The sequence below is a fragment of the Astatotilapia calliptera genome, chromosome 1 (assembly GCF_964374335.1).
Source record: "Astatotilapia calliptera chromosome 1, fAstCal68.1, whole genome shotgun sequence".
Classification (NCBI taxonomy): domain Eukaryota; kingdom Metazoa; phylum Chordata; class Actinopteri; order Cichliformes; family Cichlidae; genus Astatotilapia; species Astatotilapia calliptera.
The window spans coordinates 6,439,933-6,461,811 of record NC_137422.1 but is presented as its reverse complement, the minus strand read 5'-3'; the positions used below and the strand labels follow the sequence as shown (position 1 = coordinate 6,461,811).

General features: G+C 38.9%; 1 protein-coding gene across 7 annotated transcripts in view; it reads left to right on the top strand.

The window, feature by feature from the left end:
• LOC113012359 (C-myc promoter-binding protein-like) overlaps positions 1 to 21,879 on the top strand; it is an 86,055-nt gene that overhangs the window by 30,119 nt on the left and 34,057 nt on the right. For 5 of the 7 annotated variants that reach the window (XM_080302676.1, XM_080302616.1, XM_026152774.2 and 2 more), the window contains 11 exons: positions 3,413 to 3,482; positions 5,909 to 6,078; positions 9,037 to 9,323; positions 9,766 to 9,832; positions 10,064 to 10,122; positions 12,026 to 12,170; positions 13,418 to 13,593; positions 14,015 to 14,115; positions 14,885 to 15,100; positions 18,631 to 18,776; positions 19,023 to 19,061. In XM_080302676.1, coding sequence (XP_080158802.1) covers positions 3,413 to 3,482; positions 5,909 to 6,078; positions 9,037 to 9,323; positions 9,766 to 9,832; positions 10,064 to 10,122; positions 12,026 to 12,170; positions 13,418 to 13,593; positions 14,015 to 14,115; positions 14,885 to 15,100; positions 18,631 to 18,776; positions 19,023 to 19,061 — 1,476 coding nt within the window. The remainder of the gene's footprint in view (positions 1 to 3,412; positions 3,483 to 5,908; positions 6,079 to 9,036; positions 9,324 to 9,765; positions 9,833 to 10,063; positions 10,123 to 12,025; positions 12,171 to 13,417; positions 13,594 to 14,014; positions 14,116 to 14,884; positions 15,101 to 18,630; positions 18,777 to 19,022; positions 19,062 to 21,879) is intronic. The other 2 variants (XM_026153266.2, XM_026153187.2) reach the window with 1 other exon arrangement.

Genomic DNA, 21,879 nt, shown 5'->3' with positions numbered 1-21,879 from the left:
AGCTGTGTTCTCACCTGCCTCCCCAGCACCGCCCCATTGAGCTCACTGCACCACTCCTCCCCTGCAGCCGAGCCAGGGACCACACCTCCACCACAATAAGATTCTTACATAGAATTTTTAGGTATCTGTATCTACTTGAGCGTTTGTTTGTTTTTTTTGACAGTGTTTGTACTTATACTCCCTCACTTTTAAACACAAATATCTCTTCTTACTACTCCTTAGTTTTCAAAAAGCCTTCCTACCTTAGGTTCAAGACATTTTGTGTGTGTGGGTATTATTTCCCATCACTAATCACCAGATCAATTTTTGCCTAAACGGAGGGAATAAAAACCTTAGAAGACAATCCTATTGGTGTATTATGGTGCTTGTCACACAGGTAGAGATGAACCAATTTATGCATCATTTGTTGTACTATACTATATGTTACTATTATATGTAACATTTGTTGAAGGGAAAAATCTGGAAACATACTTTTGGTGCAGATGTCCGCAAGTCGTAGTCACTGTACTTTACCATCCAGCTAATGCTACAGGAGTGAGCACAAAAGAAGTAAAAAAATTTTGAGTGGCAGATACTTTCAAATGCATTTTAACTAAAAGCTCAACAAGTATTAGCAGGTATCCATGTAGGGTGGGTGACATGAACTCATGTAACATCTGCTTATATTTTGTTGAACTCAGTTGGATAAATTCACAAAGACCTAGCAGCATAGTGCAGCTGATCACAACCTGGACATAAAATCTGCTTGTGCTCAAATTATTGTGAGTTACTTCTAAGTGATTCTTTTCCACACACTCCACCACTAAGGGTTAAGGGTTCTCCCACCTGCTTCCCTCATCTCTCACTGTACACCTTATTCTGTTTAGATCTGGAGGCAAAGTCACCCAGAGCTTTTTTTAAATTCCAATTTTCTCTGCTTTTGTACTGCATAAAAGATGTTAAAGCTAAGCACATTCATTAGAATTAGAGTTTAAGTGGAAATACAGTTTGCATTCACATTTACCAATATTTTTTTTAAATATTATTATTTTAATATGACATGAAGTTCAGTCCATTTTACATAACAATCGTTGGCAGAAATGTCGTTCAAAGAGCTACTTTTTACTCTTATACTTTGAGTACTAGAGCTGTACTTTCATTACATTATTTACTAGAATTTCAAATCAGTACTTTAACTTTTACCATAGTATTTTAACACAAGTGTTTATACTTCTACTTAAGTTATTTGTCTACTGTGTGTCGGAATCCAGCTTTTTCTCACAGGGACAACTTTTCATGTTTGTGTATATGATGCATCATTGCCTCTCTTCACATGCTAATGGTTTCACAAGAGTCTGGCTTGACTTATATATTCACATTTATTTATTTTATATTTATATTTATATTTATTTAAAAAGTATAGAAATGTAATATATTTGGTCTTTTAAATTAATTGGAGTATAACTGATACAAAATGCCCAAAAGTACAAAAAATTTTCATTGCACTTTATTTATTTAATTCCTTTAGGATTTACCCAAGAATGACCTTAGTTAAAGAAAAACAATGAATGATGATATTCTTTACTTATGGTACGTAGTACTTAGAGCATGACGGATTTATCGGCAGGCAGATGTTATGTAAATGGACTGGTTCTTATATAGCGCTTTTCTACTCTTCTGAGCACTCAAAGCGCTTTACACAACTTGTGCATTCACCCATTCACACCAGCAGATTTTTGTAGGTGCTTTCTAACTAACATTCACACACACTCATACTCCGATGGATGCATCCGGAGAGCAATTTGGGGTTAGTATATTGCCCAAGGATATTTGACATGCAGACTAGGGGAAGCCAGGAATCGAACCACCAACCTTCCAATCAGTAGATGACCTGCTCTACCACTTATTTTACACACAGTTCTACACTCAGCATTGTTCCAAATGACACTTGTCTGGGAAACCGAGTCAGAGTGAGATATTACTGTCTTTGGTGTTCTCATGATGGTGATGGAGCACAATATCTAACACAGTGACACACAAGTGGAAAATCTCCCGTAAGTGTTGTGATAAAGACCAGTGATGTGATCACTCAGAACTAATTTCCAAACCTCTAAGGCAGAGGTGTGAAATACCCAGCCTGCTGGACAGAACTAGCCCCTGGATGGTTTTGGAGAGTCTGAATATTGCACAGAATGAGGGCCTAATGGATTTTCTTTTAGCTTTATTTTTGCACCAGGAAGTATTGTGTTGCAAGCCATTAGTGTCCTACTAAGCTGTTAATGTAATCAAAGCCAGAGATGTGTCCATTGAGGACTCTATTGATTCAGAGACATTAACCATGTCCTACCATACCACACTGAAGTTAGATTTTTAACCATCTAACTTTGTAGACTGCGTGGAAGTGGAAGAACATAGATGTGCTGAAATTGAACTTAGTTCTTTCAAGGCATAGCGACTTATCTTATATAGGTTATTATAGGTGCAGTGGTTTTATTGGTGTGCCCCCCTGGAGTTCAGATAGCACTGTTTATAGCCCATAAATTAAAGCCACACAATTTAACTAGACCATACAAGCGAAATGCCCCCTACAGAGTAACAGAACACCCAGATCTCCTAAATGTAAGGGTCAACAGTTTATGATGTTCTTTATTCAGATTTTGCTTCGGCTTTCTCTTCCCCACCTCTAATCTGGACAAAAGCTGTTGCAAGCAAAAGTCGTTTTGAAGGTTTCAGCAAAGTAAGACCATTCGCTTTAGGAAATAAATAGAAATCTATGCAAATAAATCTAAAGATTTCTTTAGTTATTACATGTGACTTAATATATGGAGATCTATGACTATGATTTTTTTTGCATGTGTAGATTAAATGGGTCGTTACCAACATCTGGTGAGAAATTCATGTCAGTAGCACCTTTAGAAATATATTTATTTTGAATATTGGTGCCATATTCGATACTTAGTGTATCTGCTATATCTTCTCCTGACTAAAGCAGTAACTCTCCAAACGTAAAGAGTCTAAAGGGTCAAAACATTGCTGGTGGAGACAATACAGTATGTCTCCTCTGAAAATGTTTAGTATTATCAGTGCACTAATCACAACAGCGTCCTCCCTCAGGAATGCTGCAGCCACGGTTGGCTGCCACTTCTGCCGTTTAGGTCCATTATTTAATCTTGTTTACATTTAATAAACATGATGGGAGCAAGTTTGATTTTATGGCTATCCACATACAGAGAACAGATCCTAGGCTGATACTGTGCTGCACAATAAAAACACTTAAATAGTGCTTGTTGTTAGTTATTTGAAAGAATTGCAGTTCTGAAAAGGATTAAGTGGAATGCGAGCCCAGATGAGATTTTGATGCGTTTTGATCCTGATTGGCCCTAAGATGACCCAGAGGATAACAGTATGACCTGTTTTCTGCTCTTGTTTTCAGTGGGGATCCTCAGTCTACCTGTGTTACAAGAAGTCTGTGGCCAAAACCAACACAATAGCGTACAAAGCAGGTAAGCCTTTTTAATCTGATAACTGTCAGTGCACACAGATCCAAATACTGATGTGAACCTCTAAGAAATCAAATGGTATGTTGTCTGTAGGTAGCTTTCTCTTCTGCCAAATTATTTGCATTGTGGGTGAGAAAAATTTGACTAGTCAGAGTGGATTTTGCAATGCATTTAGAAAGTTACCCACTCTTTTATGAATAATAAATTGTCGAAGTCCTAACTGTTTATTGCATATCGGTTGTTTCTATATTCGCTGTAACTGTGTTGGTGTAGTGATGTTGAGACAAGCGTATTCTGCACTGGCTGCAGGAGGGCACTCTGCTACAGTAATGCTTGCAATTCGGCTTGTTTAAACAAGAATTGAAGTGAAGTGATAAGCCTCTGCATGCCAACATTATTCCCTGCTAGGGAGTTAATGGTTAGCATATATTTACATGTAAGGTGGTGATTATGCCACATTAAATACTGTGTGTCTTCCCCATTTCAAAAACACTGACATAAGATTTTCTGATAACACTATTGGCTCAGAGTCGCCGGGTTTGGCTGAGTCTCAGACTTGCTGACGTTTTGTTGTGTTGTGAATATGCAGCAGACTGTGAAGCGATATTATCTAATGCTTTGGATGAGTCAGCTCACAGAAATGATGCTTATTTTCAACACTTCAAGCCAGGAAGGAAATCCACCAAGCAACAAGCTTCAGGTTTAATCCATATGTGAGCAAAGATAAGTTTGTTCTGCGATGGATGTTTGGTTTTCATGTAGAAATGACATGTGAAGGAGCACTTATAGCTGTGGAGCAGGACATTAGTCAGAGTGTCTAATGTAGTAGGGTATTTAGCACAGGGAACTGCTAAGGCCCTCCTCCTTTTAGTGCGTTTAGTGTTAAAGTTTTGTAATCCAATATATATATATTAGACTAACAGAAAAAATGATTGCCTGTATAATTCAGTGAAACTTTACAGTGTAACCGAGCTTAATAACCATTTTCAAGAAATTATTTGGCTCCTGTGGCACATTTGCTGTTTATTTCAGCATTCTCATCAACCACAGCTAAAGGGCTATATTTTATTTTTTGGAGGAGACTAAAAATGAAGCTAAAGATCATCACCAAGCTGTGGTGAGACTTAGCAAAGTACACCACAAACAAATGGAAGGCATTTGCTTTCAAAGTAAAAGTTTATCTTTAGCACCACAACCATTGTTTCTAAAAATACAACTTTTTACTTTCAGCTTTACCTTCACCAGTTTGTATCGTACTCGTCACAGTTTTCACAACTAAAAAGAATATGACACAGTTTTTCACATCCCACGATACGATATTATCACAATACTTAACGCACGATACGATATTATTGCAATTTTTTAAAATATTTTAAAAATATTTATTTTTAAAATATATTCTGTACATAAAGGTAAACTTTATCAATATTCATTTTATCTAATATCAAAGCCTCGCACTCAGTCTTTCTCTCATTTCAGTCAGTTTTATTGTTGACAAACTGAACGGTTTGTATTACAGTCTAGTCCAACTTAACTGAATGCAACCATCTGGTACAATTATAGCTATTCTGAACTATGCAATTTATGAAAACTATGCAGCCCATTCAGCAACTGAAGAATTTGAAAGTAAATTAAAACAAAATATAATTTAACATTAAATAAAAAAGTTTTAAACTTAATTAAAATAAAACATGTCTTAAATTAAAATAAGTAAACTGTCATGTTTATTGCTGCCAAAAAACAAGTTAAACACATTTGGACAGTGAAGGAATGTCAGGATTCTTGCTCAGAAAAAGGATCAACATGCTCTGAAGAGTTCCAGTCCACAAAAACTTTTTTTGTAACAAAATATCGATTTCTGCTGTCCCTGTATCAATACATTATTAGCAAACAAAATATCACGATACTACACAGTATTGATTTTTTCCCCCACCCCTACTGTTTAGTAAGTAGCTGGCAAGTGTTTGCAGTGTCATTTACTTGAACTAGCAGAAGTGTCCACATTCCTAATAAGGCATAACTTTAAATCGTAAAGCTCTTTGTGTAACCGCTTAGTTCATATCATCCTTTATCAAGCTGGATGCAGCTCAAGAGTTAAGTAAGTGCCAAAGTAAAATCAGTACTTCATTGTTCTTCATTTGTGTCCACTGACAGTAACTAATTGTCTGAATGTGCGATTATGTAGGACTGTTTGCTTATTACAAAGCCAGGCGTTTCTAGTGACACGTTGCCTCGATAAAGTTGTACATTATCTTTGTGATTATAGTACATTGCACTTGTTTGCTTTTAAGCTTATTAGAAAGGCAATTTTGCATCCACATTAGCTTGTAATTGTTATTCATAGTAGGCTGTTGCCCTCAGCTGCTCTCTAAATTGAGTTCTCAGTTGTTTGTTTGGGGTTTTGTTGTTTCTTTTTTTCCTTCTGTTAGGTTTATTCAGCAGATATCCAGAGGAGGACTATGAGTCATTCCCTCTGCCAGAGTCTGTTCCTCTCTTCTGCCTTCCCATGGGGGCCACAATTGAGTGCTGGCCAGCTAACACCAAATACTCCCTCCCTGTTTTTTCCACCTTTGTCCTCACCGGAGCCTCTGGAGAGAAGGTGAGATAAATGAATGGATATTTGGCCACACTACTTTATTTCTCACTCATCCAGGTGACTTACAAGCTTCTCTGGCAACAGCATTGGATCTGAGAGCCTCCCACTGACTGTTAGACCTCATCAACAGACTTCAACTGCCATCTGTACAGCTGACACGACCACAGAGTCATACACTGTAGTAGGGCACGAGAAAACCACATTGTGCTGCATGCCAGAAGTAAAAATAGGTCAGGCATGTTGCCAAAACCTTATAAACTCATATGTAGTGCTTTGTATTTTAAGGCAGCAACTTTGCATTAAAACACAACAATAAAACAGCCTCCCCACCCCACCCCCCCCCCCCACCCCCAAAAAAGAATCTACCAGCTCACTAGGAGAGTAAATGCCTGAACACTACTGTAAAGACAAGGTTGTTCCTTTTGTCTTTTTATGGAGCTATTTCTTTTGCTTCTCAGGGCACAACAATGCAGACTCTGTTTCTGTTAATGAGTCACTCTCTCACACATATGCACATCAAACCAGTAACCCGATATATTTAGTATCCCAGTCATGCATTTTCCCATCATAAATCATATCACACTTTAAAAGAGGCATTATTACCTTCAATTCCAGTTATATAAAGGCTAAAATATAGTGTTGTGCGGTGTAAACATTGTTCACGCGGGTAATATAAACTTACTTTGATCCATCAATACGTACAGTTTGATATGTTGAGGAATTAGTAAAATATCCAAATACTTAGCACACTTCAAAAAGAGGGACAGTTTTAATTTTCCAAGATAGACCTTAGTAATCAAGAAATCAATAGACTTGTGTGATGATCACGGTTAAAGGCCTGGGTTGACTGGAGGGGCTTTTCAGATTTCAAAATGGGCTGCAGCAGTCTTATATTGGAGAGTATTCCCCATAGATAAGGTTACAAGTGCTAAGACATAGAGACAGACAGCCAAGTTACAGTCACCAGTTATCCTAAAACGTGCATGTTTTTGGACTGTGGAGTCCAAAGGAAACTCATTTTTCTCAACAAGCCATCTTTTTATGGTTGCCCAACTTTGCTTTTTTCTATCTTGAATTCTTTATTAAAGAAGAAAGGGTAAATTTATGCAAACAAACCCGGCAGAGGTTCACTGACACATCAGCAGAGGAGCACAATTCCAGTTTCAAACAGGCACACAGGCACATCCTTGGTTTCCAAATCTAAACACAAGCTCTGGCCTGCTGTGCTGATCTCTGGGTTTGGAATGGTGTCCAGTTGTGGTTAGTGTCATATTGACACATATTAGTGAATTATGTGGTAAAACAATCACGATTGAAAACAAATAACATCCAAAGCCTTCCACTGTTTAATCGTTTGCTCTGCTGAACAAGGTCAGTTAGAGGTCAGCAGCAGTTGGCAGTGCCAAACCCTTCTCGGTCTGCTGCTGCTGAGTCAAGTTTCTGTGTGTGTGTGTTTGGAAGGTTGACTCTAAGGGGGATATTTGGTGAGGACAGTGTGTTTGCTGCCTTGTCATTTACTAGCCAAGGTCAGAGGAAGACCCAGCTGGACTCTGGCAGTCTGCAGACTCCATTGATAACTGAGCAATCACGCCTAAGTTAAATATTCTATATTTATTGCCATAACCACAGTCTCTGCTACTTTTTTTGTAACTTTATCGTCAGTTAAAAGGTGTCAAATCTCCAGTTTTATTTCTAGTTGGCTTTCTGTTTCTGGATGAAACCGTAAACTTTGTGGTGGAAGAAGGAAAGTCATTCATAGACATTCATAGAATGAAAACACAGTGCTTTTTAATAAAAAGGCTTCATTTTTGACCACAGTGTGTACATAGAAGCAAACACACCCACTCATTGGCAAACAAAGGCCTGAGTTCCTTTCAGAGGAAAATGTGAAAAACGGACCCAAACAGGCAACACAGCTGATAAGCCCGTTAGCTTTGATCTGTGGGAAGGTCTCATATTTCCAGGAAGCAGAGGAGATTTATAAAGCTCAGCTAACTGCTGTTTGTTTGAACCACTGTTGGCATTTCAATGATCAGTAGAAGTTAAACAGCTACACACAGACTGGATGGAAAGTTTCTGGACAGCAAGGACATTTTAGATTGTCGTTGCGCCCTGAAAAGGCTGTAGAATCTGGTGGGCAGGAGCCAGCATTCATTCATTTTGGTACTGGATGTCCTAAAAAGAAATAAACTGCAGAAAATCCATTACAGTTTACATTATGCTAAGAAACCTCGAGGCAAAGCACTGCAATAGGTCTTTACCGCTGCTTAACTCAATTCCCATGCTGTATGTTTCATCAGTGACCTGTGCGGTGTTGCCTCAGTCAACTCACAGGATGCACAAGATGTGGGCTAATTTAACTGTTGATATTACTGTTCAAGTGGGGTTTTTTTTATTATTATTATGTTAGGAAAATTTTTAATGTAAGAACATTTTAATTTCACTATCTCACATGCTAAGCTGGTATGCCAGTGTGCTGAGAATCAACTTTTTCAGGTTTTGCCAGTATGTCTGCTTGTGTGAGTGAGAGAGGAGATACTAAAGAAAATGATTGGCTTATCAGAACTAATTGGCTGATTAGCATAAAGTGGTTGGGAACTATTTTGATAGGTTGATGGGTTTTAGTTGATTTTCATTTGCAACATTTGCAATGAGCACTGACTGAATTGTGTAAATGAAATCTTTGAGTTTAGGCGGTCAGATAGATAAAGCAAGTAATTTTAAGATGTGAAGTTGGGCATGTAAAATTGCAAATGGCATGATTTTTTTTCTTTTAGTTTATTAACCAGTCACAGAAACACTGGCAGATCAATTATTATTTACAAAAATCTTTTTTTGCATCCTTTTCAAAAGCAAATCTAAACCAAGAAAAGTGTCTGACTGTGGCATTATCACATCACAGAGGTATATAAGTATTTAGACTGTTTCTGGTTTCCTGTGTTTTTATTTCTCCTCTACCAGGTTTACGGTGCTGCCATTCAGTTCTATGAGCCCTACCCACAGGAGTGCCTGACCGATCAGCAGCTCTCCCAGCTGGGTCTCCTGATCCCCGACCCTCACAAACCCTCTCCCTCCAGCTGTATGGCCGCTGGCACCAGCAGCACCGCAAACGGCAGCCCGCGCTCAGTCTACACCAACAAGTGTATCTGCCTGCTCTCTCACTGGCCCTTCTTCGATGCTTTCCGCAAGTTCCTCACATTCCTCTATCGCTACTCCATCTCAGGCCCTCATGCCCTGCCCATTGAGAAGTGGGTACTCTGTGTTTTCTCTCTTCATTTAAAAATTGTATGCTCTGGTTGCTGAACATGTTATTATTTAGTGTTCTAGCGACTACAATGATTGGGTTGTGGAAATATAACTCTTTTCTTTGGCAGTTTGCTACATGGTGTCACGCTGAGATATGTCATTAGTTTAGTTTTAATTGTGTCTGAACCTGGACCTGTGTTTCCTGATGTTAGAGTTGAAAAAGAGAAAATAAATTTTTTTCTCACATGGAGGAAGAAAAAAGGGAACAGAAATTGTGTTTGGTCAGATACATACTTGTAATTCTGCTGGTAAGGTAATGTGTAACAGAAGAGTCATGCTTTGTGTATTTCACTCCTGCTCATTACTGGTTGAACAGATGGACTATTCTGCTGCCTACTGCTGGTATATTTGGCCTTATGTTCCACTCATTTTTCTTCATTCCAGGCACATCTCCCACTTCATGCACAAAGTTCCCTTCCCTTCTTCTCAGAGGCCTCGCATCCTTGTGCAGGTATGTTTTAACTGCAAGAGCAAAATGGTTCTTTGTGATGCTTATTGCATTTAATGCAGGCTAGAATGTTTAACCTGCATCTTGCTGAAGAATGAGTTGATTTCTGAAGGTGTTAGTTCACCCGCAGGGGTGCACCGCTTTTGGTCCTTCATTATGAATGAACATTTAAATGATTCAGTGCAGACTTTTTTTGCGTGGTTGGTTTTATCTCATTTTCCAGCTTTTCTTTAGCTTTCCCCTCATGACAGCCTGATGCTGAGCCAGCCGGTCTCTTCTCCATTACCGCTCAGGTAAGAGCAGCTGTGCTCAAAGTTTCTTAGTGCTAAATGTTAGTTTTGGTGTCAGATCTAAAGAAATATGTGTAAAAGGTCAGTTAGAAAACATATCAAATTGTTGAACTGACAAAATGTACAGTTTGTCAGAAAAAAATTGCACCAGCATGTCCCAAAAAATTTGCAACAGGGTCATATTTACTGCTGTGTAGCATCCCATTTTTGTCTGATACAGGATTTTTGTTTCCAGCTTTTTTTAAATGGTGAAAGGTCTGGACTGCATGTAAGTTATGCTGATGTAATAGATGCAGTAGCACCGTCTTGCTAAAATATTCAAGGGCTTCCCTGAAAAAGCTGCCACCTGTAAATACCTCTCAGCATTGATGGCAACTTTCCACATGTGCAAGTGTCAGTTCTAGAGGTACTAATGCAACTCTATATCATCAGAGATGCAGGCTTTCAAACTGAACACACTGATATAATCTGACCCCAGAACAGTTTTACATTTTGCCTCATTACATTTTAAATGAGCTTTGGTCCAGAGAAGAAAGCTGTGTTCCTGGATCATCTTCACATAGGGCTTCTTCTTCACATGATAGAGCTTTAACCTGTATTTGCGGATGGCACAATGACTTCTGGAAGTGTTCTTGAGTCCATGCAGTGATTTCCATGACAGAAACATGTCATGCCCTGTTATGCCCACAGTGGTGCCTGAGATCCTCTTGTTTTCATACAGTCGTGTTCCTGGCCTGTTGCCAGTGACACTCATTAGGTGCAAAATGTTCTCACAGCTGTTTTTTAAGGACCACTTAAATTTCCAGCCTTTTATTGTCTGTGTCTCAAAGTTTTAGAGGCATGTTGGTCCCATCAAATTAAATAAAACTGCATGAAAAATTAAATCTTTGCTTCTTAAATGTTTCAGTTTAAACTGAGATTGTAAAATTCTGAGACCACACAAATATTTATAGAAAAATGTGGGTTCGTAGCCAATGCTCTTACTTTCTTTTGGGTAGGGTTTGTTAGTTTGTACCTGTTTTTGTCTATTCATGCAGATTCTCCTTTGCCCCTGAATCCCCACCAGCTCCAAACGAAAATATGTTTCCAATCTAAAGTTTTTGTTAAATTAGGCGCGGCTTCACTTTATTTCTACAAATCATTGTGATTGTTGCCAGACAGCTCTGTGTGACCTTCATCTGTCCACTGCACTTGTTTTCAAAATGACTTTGGCTGATCCAGATGTTACTTTACAGACTTTAGACATTTGTAATGAGGTTGCAGGTACTGTTCCTTTTGAACACTCTTCATATTTGGACTGCAAGACTGCATTTGTGTATCAAAGCGTCACAGTTGCATGTGACTGTGACGCTTTGACAGTCACATGCAACCACCATTGCAGTGATATGGGTGTTTTTGTTTTTCTGATGAGCAGAAATGCCATATCTGAATTTTTTTTTCTGTTCTTCCAGATCATGTTTTGACTTTCATGGTTCTACTTAAATGGTCATTTTAATATTTTGAACATTAGAAGCACTTCAACATCTTTAATGGCCTTCCCTGTTCTAGTTGAAGGTGTACTATTGGTATCAGTTACCTTAATTTTCCATGGCTGAGTATTACTTTAACGTTTGAACATTTTTATTGCAGTTGTATTTACCTTAGGTTACTTAAAAATCAACATTTGAAGTTTGTCCAGGTACCACATTTTTTTCCAAGAATTGTTGTTACAACAAAGAAATAATCCACCAAATCCAAATTACCTTACTTTCTGTGCCAAGTTTATATAATCAGGTCTGAACTCGGCCTTATATTATAAATATTAGAGTTGTTTGAGAAACCTAAAGCCTTTCTTTCAAAGAATATATACAATAGATTTTAAAAGAAACAATTTAAAAGAAAATCATTTATATATTTATTTATTTAGTGGTGGTCGATTTTCCACACTGCTCCACAACCTTGGGCCAGAGAACGCTGTCACCTTGCTGGTGTTTGCTGTCACTGAACATAAGATCCTGATCCATTCACTACGACCGGCCGTACTGACCAGTGTTACTGAGGCTCTCGTGTCTGTAAGTAACTCCATTCAGCTGTCATAGAGTGCTCTATCTGCTCTTAGTTTCACTGCCTTCTTGTTTTATACTTAATTTAAATGAATGGCAGCATTTACAATTGCAAGAAAACATTTGTGAACCCCTGTCTATATATCTCTATAAATACAATAAAACATTGTTGTAGGTAAAAAAGAAAACCTTCAAATCCAGTCATAGAAATATATAGTTGGCCACTGACTTTTCCGTGATAGAAAAGTGAACTGCTAAGATGAGCAGTAAATTTGAAGGTGAAATTAGATAGAGGTGTTTTCAGTCAGATGACAAGCAGGTGTGAGTGGGTGTCCTACTTTTAAGAGTGTGGATTTATCCAAGCCTGACCTTAACATTAAAAGTTTGTGATGCTAAACATGACATAGAACCACCTATACTTACTTTCCACAGGAGGGGTCAACCAACAGAAATCACTCAAGGAAAATGTCATGTTAAAGTCTGAATGACTATGAAAGAACTCTGGGTAACTTCCCAGGACCTAAAGGGCTCTTTCACAGAAGTTAACTCCGTGTTTCCCCCAACGAGATAATACTAAACAACAGCAATTTGAAGTAAAGGGATGCAAGGAGAACACAACTTCTCTTTAGAACATGGACAAGTCAGGACAAGCCAGCAAGCTGTTGAACCAGTGTTTTTGTGGATGGAGAATAGATTGTTTTTATTTCAAATGAGAAGCATTATGTTTGGAGAAAGGAATAATCAGCATTCCTGGATGGGAGCCTTTTTCCATCTGTGAAACATTGTGGTGGTGTCATAGAAATACTTGTCATCACTGATCGAAAAAATTAAGAAAAAATTAAGAATTATACCAGCACACAAATGAAATTTTCAGGACATCTGTGGGTAATGAGGAGAGCCAATGATCTAAAGCATACAAGTACCAAAGAACAGTTAAACATAATGCTTTAGAATGATGAAGCCAAAGTCTGGACCTTAATCCAAACGAAATGTGGAATGTCCTGTATCCACCGTAATTCTGTTGTTACACCTGGACGAGGAGGTCAAAGGAGATAGAGAAGGGAGGGGATGGGGGGTCACAAACATTTTCTTAACACTGCAGATGGTGTTCACGTTTTGTTTTAATCCTATACATGGCTCAGCTATACTGTGAATCTGACCACGTGCACTATAGCTCAGTCCTGTGTTAACTGGAAATTCACTGAAGGAGGTTTGTCTGATTTTTCTGCTCTTGTGCTCTTTTTCACCCTCCTCAGATGATTTTTCCGTTCCACTGGCCCTGCCCGTATATTCCTCTGTGCCCCCTGGCGTTGGCTGATGTGTTGAGTGCCCCCTGTCCGTTCATTGTAGGCGTGGACTCTCGCTACTTTGATCTTTATGATCCCCCTCCGGATGTCAGTTGCGTGGACCTGGACACAAACACCATCTTCCAGTAAGCACAATCCTTAAAACCTTCCCACAGCTGTAGGTATTTAGGTAAGAAAGTGAATTTTGCTGAGCTTAATCTTCACCGTGTTCATTGTTCTATACAGCGATCCATACAGCACCTTCTAAGCTATAAGTTCAACATCCTTTGGTCCCTCTATTTTTCAGACAGCATAGCTGCTGGCTCATGAGTTCTAACTTTAGACATCAGGCCAGAGATTGGGTGGAAATGGTTATTTTTGTAGTGTCAGACTTGTTTTAATATGACGAGAATGCAATTTTCTAGCGTGCCAGGTAAGGTCAGTAATGGTTCGCATCATTTTTGGCCTTATTACCAGCCAGACAACGTTGGGGTGGTCTGAAATCCCTCTTGGCCTAACCACTGCTCATGTTGATGTTGGCCTCAGTGTATGTTTCTGCTTTTCTAGCCATGAAGATAAGCGAGCCCTCACATGGAAGATTCTGCCAAAGAAAGCTTGTAAAAACCTAATGAATGTGCTGAATAATCTCTACCAGCAGCTTGTTGATGGTGAGTGCTGAAGCGGTGGGGCAAATTATTGTAAAACTGCATCCAGTGTTGGCGTTTATTTAGTTCATTTCTGGATGTATTTATGGTAAAGATCACTTTCAATGATAATTAGGGTCTAACTAAGGTCTCCACATTGCACGCTCTTCTATTTTTATCATCTGTAGTCACTGATTGTGTTGCCTTTACAATTTGCTCTCCATTCACTTTCCTTTGTCCAGCTCTCCATTCAAATCTGAAAGCCAGCAATAATCCTATCAAAGCATAATCTCCTAATTATCCGTCTGCTCTGGTGTGGGGCTCACTGTATTGTTATCAACTTTTTGCGCGTTTGAGGAAGCATACCCACTGAGTGAACATGAAACCTGCTGCTTCTTGAGCTGTAGGAATCTGAATAATTTAATTTTCTAATTCAGTGAAGTTGAAAATCTAGCCAGTAACTGCCACAAGTGCTGAATATTGATATGCATGCCAGAGGTTGTAGTTGAGACATTTAACCCTGTTGGAAGTCTCTAAATAAGGATATCAACTAAGGATTAAAAAAATGTAATTATGTAATACTAATCCTCATTCACAGTAGGATTACTTACTGGAATACTGCAGCTGTGCACAAACCTTTCAACACATGCACTTAGATCAGAACCACTTCATCAAAATGCAAATGATGCAGCTGGCTCAGCTGAAAGTAGTGATTTACCCTTTATGTTGACATTAGCCTAAAGATCCTGATATGTGCTGTCAGCTGCTAAAATGCATTTTCCTCCTGCTTCAGGTCAGTACCGACCAGATGGGCTGCTGGAGCTGAGCATGAGCGATTCGTCAGAGTTGAGCTGTGGGAAGAGTCTCCACACACTGGAGCTAGAGATCCAGGAAGCCTTTCTGCGCTTCATGGCAGCAATTCTGAAGGGCTACCGCTCCTTCTTGCGCCCCATCACTCAAGCGCCTTCAGAGAAAGCCACAGACGCTAGCTCACTCTTTGACTTGCAAGGTATTAGGAATAATGTCAGTGTCCACATGTAGCTTGAACTCTCGACAGCTCTCCATGTGCAGAGGAAACAGACTGAATGAATTAGCTGGTGTCCTCACCCCACTGGCCTCTTCATATTCCTTACACAGAAACATGAAAAGTCTCAGAGGTACAGAACTGGGCAAAACAGAGTTTCTTTAATTCTAATCAGCTTGGAAGTCAATATTTGGTATGACCACCTTCATTCTTTAACATAGCCTGAACCTTATGGTACTTTTCTGCACTCACCACATTTTTTTAAACTTTCTATTTCCAATTTTCCATAGCAACAAAAATGTAACAAAAATATATCAGAAATATAAATGGAACAAATTGGGACACTATTCAAGAATCTTACAAATAAAGAGGTATAGACTGGATTAAATAACAGTCTTCAAGCCTTTGCTTGTAATTGTGCCATTTAGTCCAGTGTTGTGGAAAAAGATGTCCTTCGAGTCGTAGAAAGAAAGTTAGTCTCTCGATCAAGTGTATTTCTTCTATAATCTCTAGCACTTGCTCTGCTAATCCAATTCCTTGTTATGGCCTTTCTAGTTTCTGTCCTTTTTTGGTATCAAATCTCTGGGTAGCAGACCCAGTAGGAAGGTCTTGGGTTCCTTAGGGGTGGCATAAGCCATGATGTCATCCATTAACTTGAATATACTGTCCCATAATGGTGTCAATTGTGTACATGTCCAGAAGATATGAGAGTGATTGGTCTTTAAGTGACCACACTGTCTCCAATATTGTTGCTGATGCCACTGAAATTTGTTAGTAATATGTGGAGTAATAAAGAATCTAATTAGACTTTTCCACCCAGATTCCCTAATTGGAACTAGTAGAAGTTTGTTGCGTGTTACACATTGTGAGCCAATCACTCTGACAATAGTGCACTAACCACATTTTACAGAAGGATTTATACACTTGCTGTCTTACCTGTCTCCTGACCGCTGACGTCCATAATGTTGACGATTTGAAACAGAAGCCAGCCTGAGCTCTTGGAGAAAATAATGCTGATACTATTATTTTAGTTTCTTTCTGGAAAAAGTAAGAAAATTGTGTGACATATCCTGACAGATTAGCTCTATTAATTTTGTCAGATTTTTTTGGAGGGTGTGGGGAAGAAGATTTATTGTGTATTTCTCAATGCCTTCCCCATTGATTTTATTAGCATGGCTATTGGCTAATCTCAAGGATATTTAATGAGTTAGTGGAGACTTACTGAGTCATTTTAATTTGAGAATCTAGACCAACCAACAAGAGCCTTCTTAGAACTAAGAGCTCTAGGGAACTGACTTGACAATTGACCAACAGAGCTGAGGCTGTTAACATCCAATGTGGTGCGCAGAATCAAAAGTTAACTTTGCTCTACTTTTTCATCATTATCCAGTCCTAGTTGTACAGTCACAATGCATGATTAGTGCTAATGACGTTCTGAATATTTAAGCTAAGACCACATCATCTGTCGCACCTTCTTCTCGACAGCTGGCCTGCCTCAAGCACAGATGGCGTTGTTTAATACATGAGCTTTCGTAAGTGTCCATTTCCACCTCCGAGTAAATACACAGAGAAGCTGTTTGGGCAGGAAGGCTAGGCTTTGAGGAGATGCTCGGGTTGAAGGGTCGAGGCTGCTTGCAAACTGAAGGTTAGTCAGTTAACACTGCAGCTTCTGAGCTCCAGAGGGTTGTCATCCTGCCTGTGGGTCTGAGCCCATGAAAGCTGCTTTGCATCACAGTTGAAGTGAGTTGGGGTGATAAGCCTGCTCCACTGGAGAATAGCTGGAGCCAAGGCTGCGTCCTGTCTGAAATATGTGATACAGCAAACAGGAAAAGCTGCAGTATATTACATAATAACTCAAAGAAATATGTAACAGCTCGTACATCACATTTGAACTCCTGACCACTTTTTACTTAATATCCACAACAATAAAATATTACTAAGTATGTTAATATGTTGATATGAATCAGTGTCTATGACATTTTTACACACACGCTGCAGCTGTGTTCCTTTTTACTCTGATTTTTCAAATTTGCAAAGCAGATGGTAAATTTAAAAAAACAAACTTTTACTTCAGTTCAGGTTATTTTCTAAATAACAGATGAACACATACACAAGCACCACCTGCTAGTCAATCCATTTTCTTTAAAATGGTATCACCAAGCTCAGTGTGCTGATGGCACTCTGTTTTAGAGGTGTTCTAAAATATTCGTCTTTCTCTGATGAGCATTAATGAACTTTAATCCTTGCTCTTTTCCTGCTGCTTTTAAGACATTTCAACCTCCTTTTGTTCTCTACGGGCCTAACGTAATCCTGAACTAGAGAGCACTAAAGCCTTGTAGGCTGCTTGTTGATTTTATTTCAGCGTACTTACTGGTCAGAAGTTTTTCTAGTACAGACAAGGGGCATTTAGACATTTAGTATGTGGCGCTTTATTTCATAGAAATTATTTTATTATTTTGACGATACTACCTATTGTTTTCTTAATCCTTGTTTAATCATCCAGGTTAGGAAATCCCTTCAAAACTGATCAATGGTGAGTGGTTGTTGATCAATGGTCATGACAACTGACCTCACAGCCCACTGTTCACCAGTGGTGCTAGTTTCAGTCATTATGCAAATGTATGTGTATGAAAAAGTCACTCAGGTGAATGATGAAACATTTCTCCAACTGAAAACGCTACGTCCAGATGAAAAGAATAAACTTTTTTGGGTCTACCCTGTTGTTGTTTTGAAGTCATAACTCAGGTCAAAAATAACTGGACTGCATTTTTAAGGTCACTGGAAGAAATGTGAACTAAATAAACATAATTATTTGGCACTCAGATTGTCAGATCCAAAGTGCATTTCAGTGACAGCACAAAGCAAAAAAGCAAAAGTTTGAAATGCATTAAAGATTTTGTTGTTGTTTTTTTAAGTAATCGGTAAGTGGACTAATTTTTAAGGCCAATGTTTTAAAATGTAGTGAAGGACATAGAGAATGGTATCGTGAGGCTACCCTGAAACTGACCTGAACAGGCCCAAATTGCAAGTGGTCATGATTAAAATATTTATCAACTGCAGGAAGTGTTTGGCTTCCACATCCGTGCTGTGAGCCAGAAACCATCCATCCTATTCTGAGTCTCATAACAGCAGTGACTTATTACTCAGTGACTTATTAGAAGCTTTCAGCATCTATTATGGAAGTTTTTCACCACGTTGTTGCACATCCCGTATTGGCCATTACACTAACAACATTGTGGCTTGCATTATCCAAACCAAGACAAATGGATGCAGTATACATACAGCTTGTTCTAGAATAATGGGTTCTTTAACCACACACTCACACACCTTTTGAAGAAGTCTTTAAATTATTCTTGTGACTGCTCACCATTTTTCAGAAGTTAGAGTGAGATCTTCTATAAAGGTAAACCCACTGTAATCTCAAATCATCTTTCAGTTATTACACTGACATGTTAGATCTCGGCAAAGTAAGGTTACTACCATGTTTAATAACTCATCTATGTTTCTCCCCTCAGGGTTCTTGAAGAGCCGCGACCGCTCACACCAGAAGTTCTACTCCCTAATGACGAAGACCCAGATGTTCATCCGCTTTATCGAAGAGTGCTCCTTTGTCAGCGACAAAGACGCCAGCCTGGCCTTCTTTGACGACTGTGTGGATAAAGTGAGCTTTTTTATTTTATACAAGAGAATGCTATATCACATGCATACATATTCATTTTGATGCAGTAGAGGGGGGAAAAAAAGCCCTTTTCTTTTCTGGCATTTCTTTTCTCAGTGGACCCCCACTGTGTTCCACTTACAGTAGTGTTAGCAGATTTCCCTCTTCTCTGTGTCACTTCACTTGTCTTCAACCAAACCTTCTTGAGTTTCCCTTTCTCTCTTCCTTTCTGCCTCCACTTGTGAACAGCTTTACAATTCAGAGCGGGGTGCAGATAAAGGAGGCAAGGTAAGTCTATTTTTATTCTCACCTATCCTGAAACATTTTGTTTACAGATAGAGGAATTGTGCATGGTGTATGGTAAGCTTGGGTGGTCTTTACTTTTTCATACTCTTATTACTTCCTGATATTTCAACAGGGTTCATGGTGTGTGATGATGGTGTGTAAAAAAACAAAAAAAAAAACAAAAAAAAAAACACCCCACAAAAAAACAACCAGCAAATGAAAAGAACCCCTAAAAGCTTAGATAGAAGTCATTGTAGCAATGGATTTGAGGAATTAGCAGACAGACAATTAACCTTTGCTGCCTTCACTGTCATCAGAAATAGGATTAAAAAAAAAACTGCAGTAGATAACATTTGGCTCTGTAGCTATTCTAAATGGTATTACAGCTTATTGTGCAACATCATGTTCACTTTCCTGTCTTTCCAAAGAAAGAAGGCTGTTGGTGCTAGGTACTGCCAACATTAGCCGCACTCTGGATAGTTTTTACTTTTTGACTAGTTGATGGTACAAGTTTTAATTTAAACTGATCAGGAAATTCTAGGGGCATGTCCAAATTGGACGTTTTAGCTTCTTTAGTGAAAAATTTCACAATGTATTGTTAAAGTAGAATATGTTTACTGTTTGGAATTGTATTTTAACAGCTCTCTGCGCTCACTTGAATGATACATCAGTAGCTACTGCTGCACTACAATGCATGCTCTCAATACAACAACTCCATACCAGTCTAATTGAGATCCATCAATGTAATGATGGTGCTTAAAATCGTAGCAGCCAGATCTCTAAATACCTCTACATACCCTGTGACTGAAATATGGCCCAAACCTACTACATGATACTCATAATGTAACCAAATTATTTTGAGTCATAATTGGAAACAGCTTTGTCTCAATGCTCTTAGAAAACCCTCCAGCCATACAGATATGATTTAAGCTTTCATGTTATCCCGCCCACGTATTCTTGTGTCATTTAAATTAGTTCCTTATGATCCAAGCTGTAGAGCCTTTTTACACATTCTCTATTTTTAATGAAAATTCTCCCACATCCACATTAAATTTGCTGCCACAGCAATTTGTCCCTAGATAGTGAATGCACCGTATCATGGAAAATCCATGTGTGCAGTTTTCTGCGAAGATTTCTTCCTTCAATTTTTCATGAGTCTAGTGAGTAAGGGTTTTTAGCGCTTCAGTGATTTCTGAAGCGCTAACAGAGCTTGAAGTTAGTTCTTTGCTCTTCCACTAGGCTCACATTTTTTCGTGTGACAGTGTGAAGACTCGGAGTTGCTCTCAGTCCATCTCCTTTTTTCCATTGGGAGCACTTTGAGTAGGTTGACCTCATGTGCTCATGGGGTGTGTCCCCGTATCAGACCATATTTGTGGTTCAGTTTTGTGTGTTTGCTGTTTTAAAGACTACCAAACCGCTTTGCTTCCTAAGTCGCATCTTTGGGTCACTGGTTTTTGCAGGTGACATTTATAACTGACTTTGAAATAGTCTTTGCTGTCCTTGCATTGTGTGTGTGTGTGCTCTGGCTGTAATTGAGACAAAATGGAAGTGAATACAGAGGCCAGGATCCACATCCTCCCCTCCCTGTTTTCCCAGACCTGCACTGGAGCCTGTGTTTCCTGATGCAGCCTGTGCGTCACTTCTACGGGCGATTAAATCCCTTAAACTGTCTCTGCACTGTGGCAATGTGGATGACGTTATCTACTCTCTAGGAGACAAAACGCAGTGCATCTCTCAGCCCACACACAGGAGTCCCATACATGAAGATAAGGTTAAAGTCTACACATCCCTGAGGGCAAGATGTTTGCTGTAGCAGCAAAACTAATTAAATCCAAAAGACAAAAACACTAGTAGTAATTATGCAAGAAAGATAATATCAAACAAAGAGTCATGGGATTCTATGCAGTATTACATGCAGTATTAAGACCTCGGTAACAGTAACTCTTTAAAAGGTATACACATTATTAAAGAAGCACTGCTCATGTAGAGATTGATAAATCAGTTTTTTCTAAATTTCTCATCTATTCATCACATTGAAACATTTGTCCATATGCCCTAATTAGACAGCTCTCCGTGAATTTGAAACTGTTCAGGGTTTTGGTAAAAACTAATGTTACTTTTTGAATGTGGAGTGTGTCTGCAAATACGTGCTCCCAGTAGTTTTTATAATACCCCGATTTCCTGCCACCTGAATGTTTTGTTTTATAGCTGGAAACAGTTCACAGCAGAATTTCAAAATATCCAAAATATGGACGGAAAGAACCTCTTGGGAGCATGGTGCCACATCGAAGTCACAGAGTGTTTATTTAAAGGAAGTTGTTTGACATTTTGGGAAAATACACTTCTTGGCTTTTCACAGAGTTAGTATAATTTGGATGTGAATTGGATAAGTACAAGTTCTGCCTTCTGGGTGGTGATATGTTTGGATAGCTGCTTGGCAGGGAACACTGATGCTCTGACTTGTATTGCTAATCATGGTTAGCCACATGGCTAATGCTAGCAGCATTGCTATTGTACAAAGCAATATAAAATCCTAAAAACCCTCTCCACTGGGTTTGTCGCTATACTCTTACCAAACTCTCTCATCTACATCTTACCTAAGGGGGTTTGTAGAAACCCTTGAAAAACTGACAGCTCCTGCTTTTACTCCTGTGTTTTAAAATGTGCCCATAGAAGCAGCACAGAAAATCATGTTGGCCTCTGATGTTCTTTAATGGACAAAAGAAGAATAATGAAAGCCTTCTTTAGACAGCACTAAGGAAGAGACACTCCCACACTCCACTGCTTTGACTGAGGTTGTTATCAAACTTTAATTACCATC